The 23,266-nt window shown below is 42.8% G+C and overlaps 3 protein-coding genes across 3 annotated transcripts; 2 read left to right on the top strand and 1 right to left on the bottom strand.

Annotated features, from left to right (window-relative positions):
• The first annotated feature begins 3,875 nt into the window (after window positions 1–3,875).
• LOC102703653 (cytochrome P450 86A2-like) lies at window positions 3,876–6,003 on the top strand. Its single transcript, XM_006647593.2, has one exon. It carries the CDS (start codon window positions 4,022–4,024, stop codon window positions 5,618–5,620), a length of 1,599 nt encoding a protein of 532 aa, XP_006647656.1. The 5' UTR covers window positions 3,876–4,021; the 3' UTR covers window positions 5,621–6,003.
• Window positions 6,004–7,310: 1,307 nt separating this feature from the next.
• LOC102703369 (mitogen-activated protein kinase kinase kinase YODA-like) lies at window positions 7,311–17,029 on the top strand. Its single transcript, XM_006647592.3, has 13 exons — window positions 7,311–7,638; window positions 8,661–9,400; window positions 9,494–10,234; window positions 10,619–10,706; window positions 10,785–10,847; window positions 11,628–11,788; window positions 11,898–11,973; window positions 12,459–12,518; window positions 12,639–12,746; window positions 13,833–14,066; window positions 14,337–14,428; window positions 15,101–15,772; window positions 16,579–17,029. Exons 2-12 carry the CDS (start codon window positions 8,856–8,858, stop codon window positions 15,615–15,617), a joined length of 2,685 nt encoding a protein of 894 aa, XP_006647655.1. The 5' UTR covers window positions 7,311–7,638; window positions 8,661–8,855; the 3' UTR covers window positions 15,618–15,772; window positions 16,579–17,029.
• Window positions 17,030–18,090: 1,061 nt separating this feature from the next.
• Window positions 18,091–21,393, bottom strand: LOC102702911 (aquaporin PIP1-1). Its single transcript, XM_006647591.2, has 4 exons — window positions 20,953–21,393; window positions 19,325–19,620; window positions 18,759–18,899; window positions 18,091–18,412 (listed from the first exon to the last, which is right to left on the bottom strand). Exons 1-4 carry the CDS (start codon window positions 21,287–21,289, stop codon window positions 18,317–18,319), a joined length of 870 nt encoding a protein of 289 aa, XP_006647654.1. The 5' UTR covers window positions 21,290–21,393; the 3' UTR covers window positions 18,091–18,316.
• Between the last annotated feature and the right edge of the window lie 1,873 nt (window positions 21,394–23,266).

Below are 23,266 nucleotides of genomic sequence, written 5' to 3'. Positions count from 1 at the left end.
ACTCCTTACTTGCATGTATGCATGATACGGCTTCAACAACGCTCGTCTGGTTGGTGATCCATAGCACCGCTCAATTGCGTGCCTTTCATTCGAGTTAGCCTCACCAAACATCCCGGTAGTTATTAACTAAGCACGGCTCCGGGCGTCAAATGAGCTAAAAAAAAAGTCTACCCCTAATCTAGCCGAAAGTGATCGATCTTAATACTATAAAGCATATGCAGGCCTCTTTGCTTGCTTGTGCATCCTAATGACTAGTGCCTCATAGATCGTCCTAAGCTGCACGTAACCTCTCATGTTATTGCTCGATCTGTGGATCCGTTTGCACAAAGATTTGGTTGTGCTGTGTAGTGTGATCTTGGTAAGTTTACCCGTGCCGGCTTTGAGTAATATAAAATACTGCAGACGTGTGCACGTACCGACGTACGTATCTCTTGCCCTTGGAAGGTCCTTTTTCTCCCGAACTCGTGTCTGTTTGTGGCTCTGCGCGGGCAGAGTTGGTTGGCTACCCAACGGTCCCAAGCTCCTAGTCTCCCAACCTCTAGCGTCCAGGCATCATCGGCCGAAGCGGCGAACCCAACCGCCGACGAACCCGCTCCAAGTCTCACCTACTCTCTAATCTATCTATCTAACTGTTATATCTGTTATATATATAAAGTAACAGGAAAATGAGCCTCCACGTTGCTCCTCGCAGGCTAGAAATTCTAAGATTAATCAGAGAAAAATAAGAGGAAAAGAAAAAATAAAGGAAACTAATCAATCGGACATAACAAGAAAAGAAAAGATTGATCACAAAAGTCAATCGGGCAGAAAAGAGAAACATCAATTTGAAAAAAAAATCAATCGGAAGAAAGGAAAAAAAAATCAATCGGACACAATAAAAAAAAGAGAAAAGATCGATCACAAAAATCAATCGGACAAATCAGACAAGAAGGATAAATATAAAAGATGGGATATAGAAGCATCAATCGGACAAACAAAAGTATACAAGTTCATGCGTAATAAAGTTTAGCAATAAAAAATAAAAAAGTCCATCTGTATTAGTAAAATTCAAATCTCTATACATGTTTACGTAGAAAATTTGGACTCTTTTCTGTCGGAATCATGTTTTAGATTTGGAAAACAATAGTCATTTATGGTCTCTCACCGATCAGGAACCATACATGTATTTGTTTGCTAATTATCCTGACTACATCCATGGCACTGAATACATAGACCTGGCAATGAAACAAAATACAGATACACAAAACAATGACAATTGTCACGTTAGAAATCCTCTTGCCAAAATTAGCTTCATCAATAAATTAGATAAAATCCACCATGTTCACTCTTACGGTGTAAAAGTCGTCAAACTAATGTAAAAATTAAAAAAAATCAGAGATCAACTAGAAATACAATTTAAAAAATATGAAATTATGAATAACAATTAAAATATGAGTCCATGTAGAAATACAAATTCCAAAAATATAAAATTCAGATAAAAAAATTAAAATTAATATTGAGGTAAGAGTCTAGGTAGAAATACAATTTAGGGAAAAAAATCTAAAATTTGGATTCAAAACTAAAAATAATCACCTCCTAGAGAAATATTTCTACACGACTCTTATCTCGGTATTAATTAAGAGAAAAATACAGGTGATTAAATTGTATTTTAGAATAAAAAAGTGAGAAAACTAAAAGACAAGTCTATGTAGAAATAAAATTTTCACGTTAGTTGAAAATTGTTATACATGCTAATTGAAGAAAACAAAAATAGCTTTATCATTGTGTCCATATAAAAAGGTTCAACTAACAAATGAGATTTAATTCTTGAAGCTATACCGACACTGACGAAATAAAATATAAGAACACCAGTAATAAGTAATATTCTAATACTAAGAAGACATCACTAATATTCTAGAGATAAAGATGAAAAATAAAGAGAAACAAATATACCATAGATGTTAAATATCATTAGTTTATTTTATAAATATGAGAATAGTAAAAGATCTACCACTTTTGCTTTCTATACATATGAATTACTATGTCAATTAAAATATCAAACATATAAATTTGGTCAAGTCAAGACAAAGTTTAAAAATTATATTTCTAATTTTAATATTTTAAAAATAAAACATGAAAACATACATGTAATCGTGAGAGAAAATTTTATAATGATACTACCCGTGCAATCTGCGCGGGCCACCATGCTAGTTCTCGGAGTATACTATGATCTAATTGGGACATTCGGTTAGATATCTACCTTATTTTATGCCATCTAAAAATATTCACAAATAAAAAATAATTTATGAGTAAAACTTTTTTATATACGTGTTATCTTTAAAATTAAATACAGAAAAATAGGCAAAAAACACTAAAATCTACTCTAAATTTAAGGTTAAAAATTTAAGTGCTTATAAGCAAAAGCAAAAACGAAATGATGAGATTGTAAGTAGACATCAAAAAATTTGAAAAAAAATTGACACGATAAATTAATGAGATATACATTACTCCAAAAAAAAGTTCAAATTATAATAAAAAATATAAACTAATTTTGAATGTGCACGTGCTAGTTTCATTTTAATTTGTTTTCTTTATATTTTATACTAGTCGAATTTAAATTTGCACGTCGGATATACCATATATTAATTTACCATGTCCCATTTACTATGCAACTATGCTCACAGATGAGTCTGATCTGCAGCCGGGGTTACACACAGGCAGCATACGCATGCACTCGCCGGCCAGCACTCCAGCATCACACAGCTGCTTGCAAGGTTTTCGTTAGCCTAGTACGGAGTAATAACCGCGTATCACATTACATGCGGCACAGACTGACAGACACTTGTAGTCGTCGTCTCGTCGATATATCGAGTTGATCAGCTGGTAGATCCAGCTAGCTGGAGCCACTTTACACTTGCATTTGCATCTGCATTGTACTGCAATTGCATCGCAGTCCCGTCTATCTGTCTAGCTAAGGTGTCTAGATTAAGAAAAATTTTGGAAGAAGTGTAACATCAAATGTTTGACCGGATATCGGAAGAGTTTTTCGGACATGAATGAAAAAACAAATTTCACGGCTAGCCTAGAAATCGCGAGACGAATCTTTTGAGCCTAATTAATCCGTCATTAGCACATGTTGGTTAATATAGCACTTATGGCTAATCATGGGCTAATTAGGCTCAAAAGATTCGTATCAAGATTTCTTCCATAACTGTGCAATTAGTTTTTTGGTTCATCTATATTTAATACTTTATTTAGGTGTCTAAAAATTTGATGTGATGTTTTTAAAAAAAAATTTTAAAAACTAAACAGGGCCTAAACTGCACTGCACGTATATATGTACCGCGTGCAGATGGATGGATCCCCATTTAAGCGTCTGCGCCTCCGCCACCACCCTCCCCATGGCCGCCCTTCAATGCGCCCTTCCGCCCCTTCCCCTTGCATTCAATGGCTCGCCCCGCGGTTAGGTGCGCGTCGATCGATCGATCACCGCGGCTGATCAAGCCGATCATTGCATTGCCTCCATTGGCCACCCGCCCGCGCAGGCGCCAATTTATGGTCGACCGTCTCCGTGCTCCTCGCGGCCGATCGAGCGACTCTCACCAAGCACCGGTTCTCTGCTGATCATGGGATGCAAAAGTCTTCGGCGTAGTAAGGGCGAGAGTAGTACGTAGGATCGGAGTAGCTGCTGGCTCCGCTGCTGCATCGGCGAGGTATCACTGGTACGTACATGTAGCGAGAGCTGCAGTGCACACTGGCTTGGCAGGAGCGCTAGGTGGTAGCAGCAGCCTGCCTAGCAGGACCGGTGCGCGACCTGCAATAAATTGGCATCCATCTCAACTGTGCCCCAACCAGTTCTATAAAAACCTCGGTCTCTCGCTGCTGCACTCTGCCATCCTCATTGCTTGCTCCATGTGGAGTCACTTCGCAAGGGTATAGCTACCCATCATCGGCCATTCTCATCGATCGGATCCATACAGCATTAGCTAGCAGTTTGTACGTACATATACAGAGTTTGTTGCAGGGTTGCTGGCTGAGCAAAATGGAGGTGGGGACGTGGGCGGTGGTGGTGGCGGTGGCGGCGGCGTACATGGCGTGGTTCTGGCGGATGTCGCGCGGGCTGAGCGGGCCGCGGGTGTGGCCGGTGGTCGGGAGCCTGCCGGGGCTGGTGCAGCACGCGGAGAACATGCACGATTGGATCGCCGCCAACCTGCGCCGCGCGGGCGGCACGTACCAGACGTGCATCTTCGCGGTGCCCGGGGTGGCGCGCCGCGGCGGGCTGGTCACCGTCACCTGCGACCCGCGCAACCTGGAGCACGTCCTCAAGTCGCGCTTCGACAACTACCCCAAGGGCCCCTTCTGGCACGCCGTCTTCCGCGACCTGCTCGGCGACGGCATCTTCAACTCCGACGGCGAGACGTGGGTCGCGCAGCGGAAGACGGCCGCGCTCGAGTTCACCACGCGCACGCTGCGGACGGCGATGTCCAGGTGGGTCTCGCGGTCCATCCACCACCGGCTGCTGCCCATTCTCGACGACGCGTCCGCCGGCAAGGCGCACGTCGACCTGCAGGACCTCCTCCTCCGCCTCACCTTCGACAACATCTGCGGCCTGGCGTTCGGCAAGGACCCCGAGACGCTCGCCAAGGGCCTGCCGGAGAACGCCTTCGCCTCCGCGTTCGACCGTGCCACCGAGGCCACACTCAACCGGTTCATCTTCCCGGAGTGCCTGTGGCGCTGCAAGAAGTGGCTGGGCCTCGGCATGGAGACCACGCTGGCCAGCAGCGTCGCGCACGTCGACCAGTACCTCGCCGCCGTCATCAAGGCGCGGAAGCTCGAGCTGGCGGGCAACGGCAAGTGCGACACCGTGGCGACGCACGACGACCTGCTCTCGCGGTTCATGCGGAAGGGCTCCTACTCGGACGAGTCGCTGCAACACGTGGCGCTCAACTTCATCCTCGCGGGACGCGACACCTCCTCCGTGGCGCTCTCCTGGTTCTTCTGGCTCGTGTCCACCCACCCCGCCGTCGAGCGCAAGATCGTGCAGGAACTCTGCGCCGTGCTGGCGGCGTCCCGCGGCGCCCATGACCCGGCATTGTGGCTGGCGGCGCCCTTCACCTTCGAGGAGCTCGATAGCTTGGTTTACCTCAAGGCGGCGCTCTCGGAGGCCCTCCGCCTGTACCCCTCCGTTCCGGAGGACTCCAAGCACGTCGTCGCTGACGACTACCTCCCGGACGGCACGTTCGTGCCGGCCGGCTCGTCGGTCACGTACTCCATATACTCGGCGGGGCGCATGAAGACGGTGTGGGGTGAGGACTGCCTCGAGTTCAGGCCAGAGCGGTGGCTGTCGGCTGACGGCTCCAAGTTCGAGCCGCACGACTCGTACAAGTTCGTCGCGTTCAACGCCGGGCCGAGGATCTGCCTCGGCAAGGACCTCGCCTACCTGCAGATGAAGAACATCGCCGGGAGCGTGCTCCTCCGCCACCGCCTCGCCGTCGCGCCGGGCCACCGCGTCGAGCAGAAGATGTCCCTCACGCTCTTCATGAAGAACGGGCTCCGAATGGAGGTACATCCGCGCGACCTCGTGCCCGTCGCCGACGAGCTCCGCGGCGCGGACGTAAGGGCCACCGCGCCATGCGCGTAGAAGATCCGAGGGCCCCCGCTCGCGCCAAGATTCGTGCCGATGGAGGCACACTGAACATTGAATGTGTGTAGATAAAGAGAGAGTACAAGACAGTAAGTAAATTAAATGAGGTTTGGTGGGAACATTTAAGCCGCTTCTTCTCTGAATTTACCATCCGGATAAGAGAAACTTGGAAAATTTTTTTTGCAAAGACGAGATCTACTTGGATTTGGATCTGAGAGAGTACTTGGATTTGGATCTGAGAGAGCGCAAGTGGAGAAGCCAAAAAGAAAAAGAAAACGAGAAGTAAAGAAAAGAGTAATAATTTGTGATGTTAGCCAATATGCAGAGTACTTCGATAGTATTTCTTCGAGTTAGTTTGCGTTGGTGAACAACCAACTATTCTATTTATTTTATTCTATTCCTAAGAGACCTTTTTCCTTTTTTTTTTCCAATCGGTCTGTCACTATATGATTCTTAGCGACTTGCTAATTTTAATCTGTCCAGGAGACCTGCAAGTAAACATATACTTAGGTTGCCTACTTGTTCGGCACAATCACTTCATCGGTGTCCATTCATGAGAAGTTTTCTTGGTTTTAACTCCTACAGGGCACAGCCGTTTGCTGGATTTCCATTGCAAAAAGCAGAAACTCTGAGGTTGGCATGATGCCGTTTTCGTCCGTGCGGCATCGGCGCCTTGATGACGCTCTGTTGCGCAATTAGATTCAGTGAGAGATCGTGGCCTAGGGGGGGATTTGAGGCGCATAATGACGATGCGCAGAGAGGTTAGCGACGTGTTTGTGTTCAGAGTAGTGTACAGGGGTTAATGTGCAATAGGCGACAGTGATGTGTTTGTGTTCGGTTGTTCGTGTTGCCATCTGAAGAGAAGATCCGAGAAAATTGATTGACGACGATGTTGAGGCAACTGGTTTAAGAGTACTTTGTGGCTGTCCCGGTTGGTTTTGGTTGATGCAACTACGTAATCTAACCCCGCCTACCTTCTTTTCAGCAAGGATACATGGCTTTTTCATGGGCTTTGACATCTCATAAATAAAAAAACTGAAGCATAGTAATACACACGCTGCAGGCGTGTCAGTTGCACCAAGACATCCTGAGACATTAACAGGTACGACCATAAAAATTGCAGAAAAGAGGTCAGATCCTATCTGCTTTGTGCGATCGAACTCCGTTACTCCAGCGGTCCAGCTGCAGGTCGATAAACGGTATCCTGCAAGTCCCCTCACCTAACGAAACTAACTGAGGTGAATCAATTAACTAACCAGTTGTGAACTCGGGGTAGTTGTATAAACGAAGATCTGGACACCGATACTAGTGGCCTTTTTCTTGTGCAAAACGGGCGCAGGAAACACGAGGGCATGGCCAAATGCTTTCAACATCTTTATTATTTCTCAGTTTTGCTGCTGCAAATTGGTCAGAGCATTTCGGCCCAGCAGCAATGCATCATACTACATGTCTCGTCGATCTCGCTGGTGCTTGCACATCGCAGTTATTAGTACGCTGGTGCGTGTATGGACTATGGACAGAGAGAATAGCGGGCCACACCGTCTCCACGCAGACGCAGCCATAGATGGGTGTCGGTTCGCCAGGAACGAAAGGGAAACCCGTTTCACCGAACGTTTTTTTTTTTTTTCTGTTTTGGGTTTCTCCGGTTAGTCATGTCATGTGCCGCGGCAGCTACAGAGGAAGCCTACGCCTCGCTGCGTGAGGCAATGGTGCGTGCCAGAAATCCGTGCACAATTTACTCGCTTTTCGCCTGACGACTCTTCTCTCCAGCGCCGGCTCCGCTCTACTCCTCTCTCTGCTCTTCTTATCTTTTCGTCGGAAAGAAGAGGAGGAAAAAAACTGTTTCCGGCGGAGGCACGGGCAGCAGAGCTCTCCCTCGCGCGCGGCGGCCGGCGAACAGGGAGCCTGGAGGCACGGTGCGGACGGACATCCTCTCCTTCGCAGTAGCATTCTCCCCTGTGCGGCCCCCTCGCGCGGCCGGGCGGCTGAGCAACTCGGTTCGAATCGAGCTGAAGGTATTCATTCTAGTCTCGTAGCCTTCCCTTCCTCCCTCTCTCCTCCTCCTCTTCGCCACTCCGTGTGCCGGTGTGGGGTGGATTAGAAATCGATTCGGACTTGATTTGATTCGTTTCCCTCCGATTAGCGTTCCAGGTTCGTGCCGATTTGTTTTATTTGTTGAGTTCGTGGTGCAGGAATGATAGCAGTCTGTTTACAAAACAAATTAGGGGGTTCTGTGGAATCCCAATATCTCACATTAGATCCGCCCCTGGTGAGTAGAACTGTGCTTTGGTTGTTCGTTTCGCGGAGAAATGTAGGTAATCGGACAAGGGGACATGGCAGTTGGTATTAGGATCAGTTAGTTAGAACCGATTCGGTTCTGAGTATGGTTGGATCGCGGACTTGGAGAGTGTAGGCATCGCACTGACACAGAACACTCTGTTGGTTAAGAAGGGGAATTTGCCAGAGGGTAGGCACTGTTGGGATCAATGGGGAGGTAGAAGGAGGACAATTATGCCGTTTTCTTGCTTACTCGATAGGAGACTGACAAAAGTTGGACAGATTTGGCATGGAGGTTGACAAATGTTTTGTGGTAACAGATATAGCCTATTTAGTGGCAAAACAGAGATAAGTGATATATTCAGTTATCTCTGACTTAAATGATGCACGAGACAGTTAATGATAAAATAAGTATTTTTTATCTCCTTGGCATTGCGTTCTAGAGCAATGGGCAGCAGTGCAGTTATTTTGCTTACAGTAGGTGACAATGGCGTAGCAAGCTTGAATGCTTGACATGGGATTTGTTCATCGTGGTTTTAAGATGAACCCAAAAGGTAAGTGCTCAAGAATTGCTATTTCTACTTCCAACATCCGAGTGTTGAATTTAATTAAATTTAACAAACAACACATGATCTGCCTTTATACACTCAATGGTTGTGTACTTCTCCGTTAAACTCAACTCTTTTGCAGTTGTGTGAAACTTTATTGATGCTCGGTATTAGTGACTTAGAGCTCATTATTGTTATTTATTAACTCTCAGCCTTTAGGAGAAGGTATTAAACAGAAATCAAAGTGGCAGCAAGCACTAACTGGGAATCTCCACATTGCAACATTCCAAGGAGTTGAGGACTTTTTGTTGGTCCACTACAGAAATTAAGGACATCTGTATGATTTTAAATTTTAAATGTGAGTGATTAGCTCAGTGAAATCCTGTCCAACCTAATTCATATTCAATATGCCACCATGGTGGGGAAAATCTTCATCGAAAGAAATAAAGAAGACTGCCAAAGAAAACCTCATTGACACGTTTCATCGGCTATTAAATCCAAATGAGCAAAAGGGAAGCACAAAATCACGAGGGAATCGTAGACGTGGTAAAGATCCAACTGCAGAGAAAGGTTGCTGGTCTACTGCCCAATCACGCTCCACATCCCCATCAAAAGAGGTTTCTCGATGTCAAAGCTTTGCTGCAGCCAGAGCACATGCACAACCACTTCCCCTTCCTAGATCCCGTGCTATTGTGGCACGCACTGCTTCTGATGTTACTGAATCAAAGGTCATTTCGGAAAAACGTGGCAAAGGACAGCAACTACCACTTCCTACCACAAACTGGGCTAAAGAACAACCTGAAACTACCGAACCTGCTGCAGAATTATCATCTGCTTCTATCTCCAGCAATGGTTCTATTGATAGCGATGATCCTGGAGATTTGCGACTTCAAGGCCATGTGGCAAATGATGCTGACAAGGCGGCTAAAGTTGCTACAGCAAGTAATTCAAGGTACCTAATGCCATGATTTATCCAAACACGATTTTTTTTGTGTAATTTGTTTTAAATTTGTTCTTACAAATATTGAATTATCTATTTGTGAAGTGTTGTGCATAAGGAGCGTTCTAGTGCCACCACCAGAAAGGGCACTAAGGAAGTGACGATTCCAACCAATGTGTTCCCAAGTAACCAAATTCTATCTACATATCCAAGAGGTACTATTGTTGCTGACAGTTGTCAATCAAATTTACAAAATTCACGACAGGTTGTTCTGGAAAGTGCTCCCAATAGTGTGATGTCAAGCCCTTCTCGAAGCCCAAAAATATTATGCCCTGATCAGATTCCAAGTTCTGCATTTTGGGCAGTTAAGCCTCATACAGATATAACTTTTGTTGGGTCTGCTCAGTGCTCCAGTCCTGGTTCAGGGCAAACGTCTGGGCATAATTCGGTGGGAGGTGATATGCTAGCCCAGCTCTTTTGGCAACCTAGCCGAGGTAGTCCAGAGTGTTCACCAATTCCCAGCCCAAGAATGACAAGCCCTGGTCCAAGTTCGAGGGTACATAGTGGAAGTGTCTCTCCGTTGCATCCAAGGGCTTGTGGGATGGCTCCTGAATCTCCAACAAGTCGAGTTGATGAAGGAAAGAAGAAGCAAACCCACAGATTGCCCCTTCCACCACTAAGCATCTGTAACAATTCCACCTTTTTGCCAAACAATTCCACCCCAACTAGTCCTATATCGCGTAGTCCTGGTAGAGCAGAAAATCCACCTAGCCCTGGATCACGGTGGAAGAAGGGAAAGCTTATCGGCCGTGGGACATTTGGCCATGTATACATTGGCTTTAACAGGTATGCCTTTCGATGCTTGGAGTTGGTTGGTGTTCATTTTTAATTTCGATCCAAGGCACAATATGGTTTCATCATTAAGAAATCCTACAATGGCACCAGCCCTCATTCAGCCATTGTAATCTCTCCCATGCACTTATTTCTCACATGACATCCCCGATTGATAATAATATCATGGTTTAGTGATTAGTAAACTGGCATGTTTTAATCAGTCTCATTAAAAAATATTTCACCTTGAAATCCTAGGACATCTTTATTCTAAAGTGGGCTGTCACAAGAACTCTATCTATCCATTTGAATAGTGTGCAACTGACTGTTTTATTACGATTGATCATCCTTTTCTTCTCTTCAATTTGATAATATAATTTTCTTTGTCATTTGTATCAGTGATAGAGGTGAAATGTGTGCAATGAAGGAGGTCACCCTTTTCTCAGATGACCCTAAATCAAAAGAAAGTGCAAAGCAATTGGGCCAGGTATGACATTGTCCCATGTTTACTGTCACTTTGCTTTATGTTATCTTCTCTATTTTCAAGTTATTCTTTAATTATCAGGAAATATTACTTCTGAATCGTCTGCAACATCCGAATATTGTTCGGTACTATGGATCTGAAATGGTATGATATACAGTTCTTCCACCATTTGTTATCTTCTGCTAATGCTCCTTCTGTTCTTTTTTACTTGTTTTTTTGACATGGGCATTCTTTTTTACTTATTGTTCATGACATCGACAAAATCTCTAATACACATGTTTGATCTTGTATTTTCTAATCATACATTCATAGAAAATCATTAAAAATATGACCACGTGAAGGTAGTTTCCATGACAAACACACTAATACCATTTTCACATATTAAATCTTAATATTTTTGCATACGCTTCCACATTCGTTCTTTATCCAAAAACTCCCATGTTTTAACTTTCTATAAGGCCTATAAGTTTTCAATCTTTTTTTGCAAAAATATAAGGTTGCATTTGAATTTATTGACTATATTCTTTATTTCCCCATAATTATTACATAGTGTCTCCTGCATTTGTAGGAAGCATGTCACTAACCAAGTAACCATCTACTTAGCTATTTCTAAGGTATTTAAAATAGGGTATGGTGGTGGTCATTTTAACTGCTCTTTGTCTTGGTTTTGTACCATCCTTAATCTTTGTGTCCTCAAAACAAGCTTTATATTTTGGAGCAGAGGGAGTGCTAGCTAAGTGCATGTACTATCCGAGATATGTGCTGTTTAAATATCATGTTTCTCTGAACTCTTTTCTGTAAGGAAATGTAGCAAAAGAGAAAAACTCATTCCACAAAATCTGCAGAGCTTTAAAAACTTTACTTTTGCTAGTTTTCCCCTGTTTACTCTAAAAATAACTATACATTATCCATTTCTCGAGACAGGTTGATGATAAGCTTTATATATACCTGGAGTATGTCTCTGGTGGATCCATCCATAAACTTCTCCAGGAATATGGGCAGTTTGGTGAACCTGCAATCCGCAGTTATACCAAGCAAATACTTTTGGGCTTAGCTTACCTGCATGCAAAAAATACAGTTCACAGGTAATGTTCCATTTCCTTTTGTTGTTGGTTCAGTTACTTCTAAGGTATTGAGTTATAGAGTTATTGACTGTTTTATTATTTGTTAATGATTATGTTTCCTAATTTGCAGGGACATTAAAGGTGCAAACATATTGGTAGACCCTAATGGTCGTGTAAAGCTCGCTGATTTTGGAATGGCAAAACACGTAAATTTTCTGTTTCTTTCCTGTTTGTTGGATTAACTCAAATTTAAAGCAAGTGCATTATTAGATATTATTCCTTCTACCATCTTCATAGTAGGAAATGCTGTACTGCGCTTTACGCTTTCCCTTGTTCTCTCTTGCACTTGCATAACCACCACTTGTGCTGGATCAACCTCTTTGATAATTTGATAAGTGATAACCGCTTTCTTTTGGTCCTTACTGTCTCTGCCAGCACATCTGCTGGCTAAGGCTTACGTGCAAATGATTATGCATGCTGCTATGCTAGTTTGTGGGCACTGGCAGTAGTTTCTATACTGTAGATGTTGTGCCATTTTATATACCTTAATATGCCAACTCTTATGCGCTTGGATAATTTATTTATTTGTTTCTAGAAGTTTATATGTTTAAGAAAAGGGCTTTTTATCTATAGATTCTTTTTTGGGTACATGCATGCACATAAACGTGTTTTCTGCTATTCCAATTTTCAGATCAATGGGCAGCAGTGTGCCTTTTCATTTAAGGGTAGCCCATACTGGATGGCTCCTGAGGTATTTCTGAAAATCTTACATTCTTCTATTCCTCTAGTTATTTGATGAATTTATGACTATCTACCCTCGACTGTTATAAAAATCAACCTTGCTTATCTCTCACATGTAATAACTACGCAGGTTATAAAAAATTCTGATGGATGTAATCTTGCTGTTGACATATGGAGCTTAGGGTGCACGGTTTTGGAGATGGCTACCTCAAAACCACCATGGAGTCAATATGAAGGGGTTAGTACTAGGCTCTTAAGCTACATTTTATGTTTATGCATATACAACTTCTTTTCAATGGAGAAGGTAGTCCCTCCAATCATAAATGTTTGATCTTTAGGACATGCTTGGTCAAACTTTCAAACTTGGACCACCAGTAACTTCGAAGTGCTTAGTTTAACTTAAAAATGGTATGTGTAGATTTTAAGATTTGGCTTGAGAAGTACTATCAGAATTAAAAAAGCAAGGCTTTATACTTACATAGTTTTGACCAGCGGGACTACCATAGAAGGTGCATGATGCATATCTTTGTTATGGTTTTGCTTAGTACTTTCTTAAAAAAAACTATTTCAGCATGGCTCATTGTTTTGCCTTATGTCCTCCATGCTCTTTCTAGTTAGCAAAAGTTTGTGGTGGCCACGGCCCACGGAGCCCAAAATCCCTCTTGATGAAATCTGATGAATCCAACATGATGGAATGTTTGAAAATTTCCAATGCAAAACATTGGATGTGGCACACATAAAGTCATATCAAGATGCAAAGATTTAATTTTGTATTCATTTTAGATGTTGACATATAAAACAGACAAGTGGTACGGGTACCACATGATGATCACTACCATGCTGAATGCTTATATTTTTTTATCTTGAAATCTAGGACGAATTTGTAATTGAATTTTTGCATGTTTACACTACTTTATATGTACTACACCTACAATTTACTTTGGACTTTTTGCAAGATTGCATCATGATGTTTGCTAAGGGGGACACACCAAAACTGGAATCATTTATTCTTTATAATGCATACTAAGCATCGCTATTATGACCTAGACCTAGCAACTTTTACTGTTAATTCCATGCTACTTTTGGATTCTACTTGTTATGTTATCCTACATGGCTATATATGGGAAATACTTTCAACCATCTGCAACTCCACTTTCCTATATTCATGCCATGTCTCTGGTTCTGCAGTAATGATTGTTCTGAACATATGTCCTCCACTCCTTTTTGTTCCTTTTAAATCTTTTCTGTGGATTGGTTCTGGGAATAGATTCTTGATCTGCTATGAGTTATTACCCAGATGTTGACACAGTGTTTTGTTCTTTAGATTGCCGCAGTGTTTAAGATTGGAAACAGTAAGGAGCTTCCACCAATACCAGATCACCTCTCAGAGGAGGGCAAAGACTTTATAAGACAGTGTCTGCAGCGTGATCCATCCAGCCGTCCAACAGCAGTGGATCTTTTGCAGCATTCATTTGTACGAAATGCCTCTCTACTTGAAAAATCACATTCAGATCCATTGGAACAGTTGTCTACTATATCCTGCAAATCAAATTTGAAGGTATCAACTGTTTCCCTGGAACATGCATGTTTGTGTTGCTTGCAGCTATCTGCATTAATTCTACAAATTTCATAATTTAGATACCTTTTGTTTTAGTTTATCTTACATTGTTTCCTTTCACTTGCTTCTTTGTGGGCTTGTGGCCCTTGTAGCTAACTAGAACAGGTAAGTGTTACTGGGGACTACTTAGAGTATTAGGGCATGGACAATTGATTGTTCCATTTTTGTTATCCTGTGACTTACATTTTTTTGTCTCCTGTGACATGTCAGATGGTTGGGCATGCCAGAAATATGTCCTCTTTGGGTTTGGAAGGACAATCTATTTACCAGAGAAGAGCTGCTAAATTTTCTTTGGCACACAGGTGAATCATTCAATATTTGAATCTACCTTTTAATTTCACAATAATATTGCTTTGGAGCGTATGTACTCAATATTATAGAGGGGCAGAAATTGATATCTAAATCTCTGCTGGAAAAAAATAAATTTGCACTGCAACCAAACCTCTCATATCATAATTCATATGCTTTGATATGACAACAAGTACATTAGCTAACATTTCCAAGTGGGAAATTTCAGTTGCACTTTACTGAACTATCTCCTCCTGCAACCTTTATTTTGGCAATTGCCCCTAAAAATAGTGACCTTTGTATGAATACAAGATACATGACCAAGCCAGATAACCTTTGTATGATTTTCTTTTTATATATATGAGGACACTAAGTGAGAGCCCTATTACTAGTTTCTTGTTAAACATGCAATTATGAAATTGCACAAATGTGCTTTAAATTTATTGATGTACATGGTTAATTCATCTAAGCTGCAACATGGCTCCCACTATAAATGTGCAACCAGTGTTTAATGCTATCATAATGTTTTTCACATTTTACCCTTGTTCTGAATCCTGTACTACTTCATTTTGCTGGGATTTATTTTCAATAACTTAGTCCTGTACTCCTGTAAGAAAAGTACTGTTCAGTGAATTATTGTATATCTGCATGAAAATACGTGTAGTCTAATCATCAGTTCTCTGCAGTGATATTCATGTACGAAGTTACATATCTTGCCCTGTTTCTCCATGTGAGAGTCCTCATCTGAGGTCAAGATCTCCACAAGATCAAAATGGTATAATGTCTCCTTCTCCGATTTCAAGCCCAAGAACTACTTCAGGTGCTTCTACTCCTCTGACTGGTGGCAATGGAGCTATTCCTTTCAATCCTATGAGACACCCAGCTTACAATAATGAGGGTTTCACAATTACATCGAGAGGTCTTGATGAACACTTGCCAAACCGGCCTCCAGATCCAGTCCTTGGTCATTTCATTAGAGTGAAACAACCCTCGCCACGTTTTCAGGAGAGGGCAATCTCTGAAGCTGACATTCTGAGCCCTCAATTCGGAAGGATGGGACATAGGAGCTTGTGGGATTTGCATGATAGACCATTGCGTTCTGAGCATTCGTCTCAGCAGGGCTTTGAGGATCGTGTAAAACTAAAGCCTTCACTGGATTTGAGTTCTGGTCCACCACACCTTGGGTGCAACCATGGTCATTGATTTCACCTAAAGGCTGTGCTGGATAGCATTGAGTTGGAGCTTGATGAGATAGCTTCTGAGCCAGTTTGCCCATCTATTTACTGCAAACCTGGAACTGTGTCATAGTACAAGAATAATTTCATTAATTATTTCAGAAGCTGACCATCTCAAGAAAGGTACATCCCTTGTCATAGTTTCCTGCAAATTATCCCTTTTTGTGTGTGTGTGTGTGTGTGTGTGTGTGTGTATAAGAACAGCCTTTTATTCTACCTATAAGACTTGGAAAAGTTGCTCTATGTTATCTACAGCATCAACAATTTTTACACCTTCACTGGCTATTATTCTACATGGGTTTACAAAAAAACTTGACCCAAGGGAAATATCCTGAAGGCATTGAATTTAAGGTCGAGAAAAGGCCCTGAAAGCCGGTATGGGAACTTTGTTGCCACCGGTTATCTTAACCCATGCTTTATGGGAACACAGACCTAGAGGTCTTTTTTGTGAGAACCAGGGTTTGGGCCCTCATTGGTAGCCTTACAACTGGAGGACTTACCACCATGCTACAGTTACGTTCTTGTACATGGGCATAATGAGTGATTTAATGGCTTACTAACATGACCTGCATTATTTTTTTTTCGTAGTACCTATAAATAACAGAATTTTGAGTTGTCAAATTTGGCTTGCTAACATTATTGTGTGGTACTTAATTTACTTGCCAAACATTGATTCCTTGGTTATTTTATGAATTACTTGTAGTAAATTCTGAAACATGGACTTAAATGTGAACTGAATCAACTTATTTACCGGTCATCTGGAGACCCCCTGTTACATATCCTTTTGTCTTTGAGGGCTCCCGCAACACATTCAGTCTTCAATTCTTTCTTATTTCTCCCTTTTCTGGCAAGGCAACGATCATTTTGTGGACAGTGAAGAAATCTATCGTAGTCATAATCTATGCTGACAGTGCATTATGAATGGACAGGTGAGCTATGACCCCACCAGGAAGGCAGGAACAGGCGTAGACTTGCATACTACCAGGTCTGTTAACCAGTTAAACGTCGTTGATATGATTGTATATTCGAGTGGGTCTTAGTACTGAAGGACCCCAAACAGTAGTTCTTCACCTCTATACTCCGGCATCTACATTCTTTTACCTCTGGTCCTTTTAAGGGTTTCGAGGCCATTGTACAGGAGCAAACTCAACTAGAAGTCTAAGTCCACATTTTGCACAGGTAGACAATCGAGCCATTCAATACCCATTCTTTTTAACTGTTATATATCCCAAACCCGTGCTCCGAGCTTTGGGGCAAATTAGCTGCATAGTGAAAATGTTGTGCAGTACTCAGTTAATCCATTCACTGTATCTATTACTCTGGAAATTACAGAGATTCTGATCGTTAATCAAATTGATGTGTCCATATGATCATGCTGCTATTCCCTCCCTTTTTTGGTTTTACATTTGTTGCCTCTTAATTAGTTCGTGGAACATGAAACTATCCTAGTGCTGTGGTCCACCCAACTCTATGTGATTTCAGTTTTTTTTTATATATCTTCTACTAGCTTAATAATTGCACATTGCTAGATATTTTTTTAGAAAAAAGAACTACCGCCACAAGTTAAACATGTTTTAAAACCAACAGATGGTAGCATTTGCCTTTTTTGCACTCATCTTGAACTGGGCAAACCCTCTGAACCATGGATACGCTGATCATCATCATGGGTATCATTGTATAAATTTAGAGGAACGATTCCATCTTAATTTTCCATTTAACATATCTGTCTTAGGGATATCCTCAAAACCAAACAACCAATATAACATCAGCCGATCAATTCATCACCTCATCCCTCGTAGCAAATTTGCCAGAAACAAGATGGTGAAAGCGTGAAACTGAAACGCAAATGGTAAATGCAACCCATCTATCTTATCTCCTACTACACTGGTCCATTTACACTCTTTGCTTCCAAGTTCCAACTTCCAAAAGCGCCTTGGCGTGGGTGGCGTGGCGCCTCCCGGTGGCGAGAGCGAGACCGAAACACCCACCAAACCTCCCATGTGCCGCGCGCTGCCGTAGGGTACGTACTCGTAGCAAGTAGCATAGCGTGCGTCCGGTGGAGGGTCCCCATCGCACTACCCCCGGCCTTTACACCGCGCCCCGCCCCTGCCGCCATCAATCGTCCTCATCTTCATCGTTGTCCTGACTCATCCCAGGCCCCACCACTATGCAGATTCAAAAACCCCGCTCCTCATCACATTGATGAACAGATCACTGGCCTGCTAGGCTGGACTCATCACTCATCCTGGTACAGTCACTAGGGTTCATTCTTCTTTAGGCATTACTCGGTCGGGAACAAGACGAACTCTCCTTTTCTCTTTTGCGTTTTCTCCGCCTTCATAACCTCATAGGGCATTCAGGTTTGGTAGGGTCATATCAGCGTATATTGTTGACAAGATTCAAGTACGTTTATCAAAGGGGCGGTTAAAAAAGGAGAAACATTTCCAGCAACGGATGATAATTTAAGATCTCCATCATAAAAAAGCATACATGACTTTGAGTACTGGATTACACGAGTTCAGGGTTTAGATAGGAAAAAACAATCCAGGGGGAGATACAGGGAATCGACAGATGCGCGACAGCAGCACGCGAGAAACAGGACATCACGATTTCGTTGCATCAAGTTGCGTGTCACAGACTCTCAGAGCCGTGCGGCGGCGGCGCGGCTTAAGACCTGCTCTTGAACGGGATCGCCCTGATGATCACCTGGTGGTAGATGGCGGCCAGGGCAGCGCCAACGAAGGGACCAACCCAGAAGATCCACTGCAAAATCAAATTGAGATGATACAAACTTTGTAACAACATTTTGTTGTGTTTTCTACTCTTCTGTTGCTCATAGGGTAAAAGCATGACAAAAGAACTCATTTTTTCCTTGAGCGGAAACTACTAATACATGTAGTACTTAGCAAAGTTGTTGGAGTGTTATAGACTTATAGTGACATGTTTTATCGGATTAGACCTTCCCATACAAAGAGAAAAATATGACAGAATGCCACTATGTTTGTATCATGGTAATCTGCTGACTAAATATCTGATAATGCAAGAGAAACCAGTTGCAGAGAATGACTGCAAAGAATAGCGAGTAGGCAAGAGAAGAAGGGTTTCTCACATGGTCATCCCAGGCATGGTCCCTGTTGTAGATAATAGCAGCGCCAAGGCTCCTGGCTGGGTTGATGCCGGTACCGGTGATGGGGATGGTGGCCAGGTGGACCAGGAACACCGCAAAACCAATTGGCAGTGGGGCAAGGATCTGTTTTAATGGACAGATACATTATGCTATGTACTAAAACACAAAGCAAAAAAAAAAAAATAAAAAAATCCATGTATACTTTCAGTAGTAAGTATAGGCACATAATCTGTTTCTTGAGCAAACTTATTTCAAAACAAAAGTTTCTCGAGGAAACATGATAAATTGAACTAATAAAAAGTCTAGACAGAAAAGGCACACCAATTAGAAGTAATAAGAACATCAGTTCATTGTTGAAGACATGCATGCATGAGGTTCGCAGAGGCATTATTCAAACTACAGAGTACTGCTTAGTGATTGCACATTATCATTTTAGAGTGTTCGCGATGAATTAGTGATCACAGTGCATGACTCTTTAGGACACACTAACTACTACTAATTTTTCACATATCACATAAACTAGGGGAGTAAAGGAGAATGATACTTACAGGAACATGTGAGTCTCTGGCATTCCTCTTGGCATCAGTGGCCGAGAAGACGGTGTAGACCAGGATGAAGGTGCCAACAATCTCAGCACCAAGACCGTCACCCTTGGTGTAACCACTGGCAACTACATTGGCACCACCACCATTGCCCATGTAGAGTCCCTGCTGGAAGCCCTTCACAACGCCAGCTCCGCAGATGGCCCCTAGGCATTGCATCACTATGTAGAAGATGGCCCGAGTCAGGGACAACTTCCTGGCCAAGAACAGCCCAAAAGTCACTGCTGGGTTGATGTGTCCTCCTGTTACAGTAACAGACAATGTAGATTAGTGCCGCCCTTAATTGCCAAAGTCATAGTTAGTTTGTCACAATATTTGAAGAAAGATCTTGTAGCTGTTATTCCCTCATGTATTCATATTTGAGATTTACAAGGAAGTACTTGAGATTTTGAAGCATAACATAAAATTGACAGAAATTATTTTTTTGCGATTGTGTGTTGAGATACTCTATAAGTTTACCACACAAGATATTTACTTGTGCATATAGCTTTGTTAATACTGCTACTACATGATATTCTACTAGCAAGGGCAAGATTAGCCTAGGAGTTATTACATATTTGTATGGCTCCAAGGCTCCAGGTGCACAATCATACTGCCGACCTTAAAGAATTTATTTTAGTGTGATAATTTGTGTAGTTTCAGTATCAAGGTTTATAACAATACCAAAAAATTGTGGGGCTAAGAGTTGCATCAATTGAGTGACCTTTGGTTGTGAATCAATCAACCAAGCCTTTACATAAGACCTTGTTTAGATTGCAAATTTTTTTTGCAAAAACATCACATCAAGTTTTTAGACACATATTTGAAGTATTAAACGTAGTCTAATTACAAAACAAATTTCAGATTCCGCCTGGAAACCACAAGACGAATCTTTTAAGTCTAATTAATCTGTCATTAGCGCATATTGGTTAATGTAGCATTTATGGCTAATCACGTCCTAATTAGACTCAAAAGATTCGTCTCACGATTCCCCCATAACTATGTAACTAGTTTTAATATCCATGTATTTTTTATGCTTTATTTAGGTGTCCAAAGATTCGATGTGATGTTTTTAGGGAAAATTTTTAGGAACTAAACAGGGCCTAAGAACAAATTTCACATACTAATGCATCAGTACAGCATGTCAACGACAAAACTCCTTGTGCAGACAAGGTACATGTTAGTACAAGAGCAAAAGGTAAGAGTCATAAATTTTTGGTGCATCCAACACCTGTAGAAAGCTAAACTTCTCTAAACAACAAGAGCATGAATAACCAAAATTAATGAATTCTCAGTTACTAATACTGACCTAACACCCCAAAAGCAGGTAAATAAAAGTCTTCATCAATTCAGTGTTAATGCCAAGCCTCAAAAGTCTTGCTACTTATGGAAGGAGGAGTACACTTTATTCTACACCTCATGCCTTACTAAATTGAGTACGCTATGAAGAAACTACTGAGCCAAGCAAAATCGAAGGTAGCTAACTGCTAATTAGGTCCTAGTAAGACAAACCAAGGCAAAATCTTGACAAAGTTCATGAATTTGATCCTGATGGGGAGGGGAAAGGAGGAAGCCGAGAAGGAGAGCGAACTGACCGGAGATGCCGGCGGTGCAGTAGACGAGCGCGAAGATCATGCCTCCGAATGACCAGGCGATCCCCTGGATGCCGACGGTGGCGCACTTGGAGGGGGACTTGGAGACGCCCATGACGGTGAGGACGGTGATGTAGAGGAACAGGAAGGTGGCGACGAACTCGGCGATGCCCGCGCGGTAGAAAGACCACGACTTGAGCTCCCCGGGCTCGAACAGCGGCGCCGGCGGGGGCTCCTTGTAGTCCTTGTCGTCGCCGGCGCCCTGCGCCGCCGTCCCTATCGGCTGCCTCTCCGAGAACCTGTTCGCCCCCAGGCGCACGTCCTCCTCCTTCCCCTCCATTCTCTCCTCTCTCCTCTCTCCTCTCTCTGTCCTCTTCTGCAATGCGTGAGCTGAGACAGTGTGAGTGAGGTGGTGGAGGTGAGAGAGAGGAGGGCGTTATAAAGACAGGAGAGGCGTGTAGTGATGAGGCGTGAGTACACTGAAGCAAGAAGGAGAAGGTGGTGGTTCTGGAAAGGGAAGGAGGTGATGATCACGGGAGTGGAGCGTGGGCCCTGGTGGGGTAGACTGTTGGTTCGGTTGGATGCTTTTTTTTAAAAAAAAATTCGTTTATTCACAACCTTATCCAAATTGAGCATTTTTTTTTTGGGTTCGTTTGGGCTCTGAATAAATTTGGCGCGCTGCACTCTGAAGAACATGGAAGAAAACTTAAGCTGGTTTTTTCAGGGACTTCATGTTTGCAAGTGGTTACAAAAGGATGATGAAATTGGGCTGCCCTTTAGTTTCAGTTGAGAAGTGAGGAGTGGAAATAAATGCTCAATAGCAAGTTAACATCAGTATGATGCAGCTTGAATTGCAGTAGTACATCACATATTTTTTACGTACTTATAATCCAAAAATTATGTTGTTTTAGGATTTTTTTTATTGTAATTTATTTTTTTAGCTTTTATTTTTAGATCACTAAGGGCATGTATATAAAATTTTTATTTATAAATTATTTTTTTAAAATATATTGTTGAAAAATGCAAACAGTGAGTCAGTGACCATTAGTGTGCCCCTCTTGCTTCTTTTGTTGCTCTCGTTCTAGCTAGGCTGCCTAATCCCTTCCCTCACTTCGAAGGATTCTTTTGGTTTTGTCCGGGATCCAAAGCCAGCGCCTCAAGGAAAGTGACAACTATAATATACTATACTATCTGTCATGTGTGTGAGAATTTGTGAGGTGTATATACAATCTAGTCCTGTGGCAGCTAAATTCTTTTAGAGTTTAGAACCCGCTTCGAATAATGCTGGCCTCTAATTTATTTACCCGTATCGAATTAGCGTGATCAGATACTGTTCCTGCATCAGCTGCATCTGATCAACTTTGCTTTGAACAGTTGCGCGTTAAAGAAAGACAACAACTACTAATACTACTAGTTTACATTGCAGTAGTTATGTTACTGTCAATGCTTTAGCATAGCTTAGGATGTGTTTGGTTAGGGAGATTTCATGGGTTGGGATGGAGCCAACCCAGTTTTGCGCTTGTTTGGTTTGGGAGTCGGAAGGAGTGGGTCGGACCTAGGAGGGAATATTCTAGCCAGATTCGGGGTGGGATGATCCGGCAAAATTTGCCGGACCGAGCCGACCCAGCAGTGTGCGCGGGCGCGCGTGAAGAGGGCCCACGCAAGGGTGAACTCTCCGGAAAAATCACCGATGCATAGACCGCATCTCCCTCCTCCGCTCGCGATTTTTCTCCCCCTCGGCGTTTCTTCCTCGTAGGCGGCTCAACAGCGACAGGGGGAGGAGAGGAGGCTGCAGCGGCGACAGGGAATAGATCGGCGCTGGCATCAGGTGCTCCCCTCCCTCCTCTCCTCTTCACCTCCTGCGCCTCGTCCTCGCTATCGGAAGACGGCGGCGGCGAGGCCGATGATCCATTTCCGGCCGATGACGTGTCAAGGCTGCCGAGGAGGGAGATGAAGCTGAGGCACCCGACGAGCACTTCTTGCTGCCCTTCATTGATGTACAGGTCTTTCTAGATGAATATGATGCATCCTCTCATCACTCCAACAACTGCAAATCGGCAGTACCGTACAACAAGCGGTTAACATTTCGTGCGAATTTCATCCATTTCAAAGTTTGATCGATTGTTCAACCGTGTCATTTGTTGCTTGTTGATAGCCAAAAGACATATTGGCAAAAGAAAAATAATTTGTGATTATTATCCTTATATTACTTAGAACGTGGATTAATTGGCTTGTCAATGTTTTAAAAATACTATTTATGTGTGAAGAATTGATGTATTAATGTATGCACATAACTATTCTCAGTTTGTAAACTCAG

The sequence above is a fragment of the Oryza brachyantha genome, chromosome 2 (genome assembly GCF_000231095.2).
Source record: "Oryza brachyantha chromosome 2, ObraRS2, whole genome shotgun sequence".
In the NCBI taxonomy this organism is placed as follows: domain Eukaryota; kingdom Viridiplantae; phylum Streptophyta; class Magnoliopsida; order Poales; family Poaceae; genus Oryza; species Oryza brachyantha.
The sequence above is the reverse complement of the archived record's forward strand: the minus strand, read 5'-3'. Positions and strand labels throughout refer to the sequence as shown.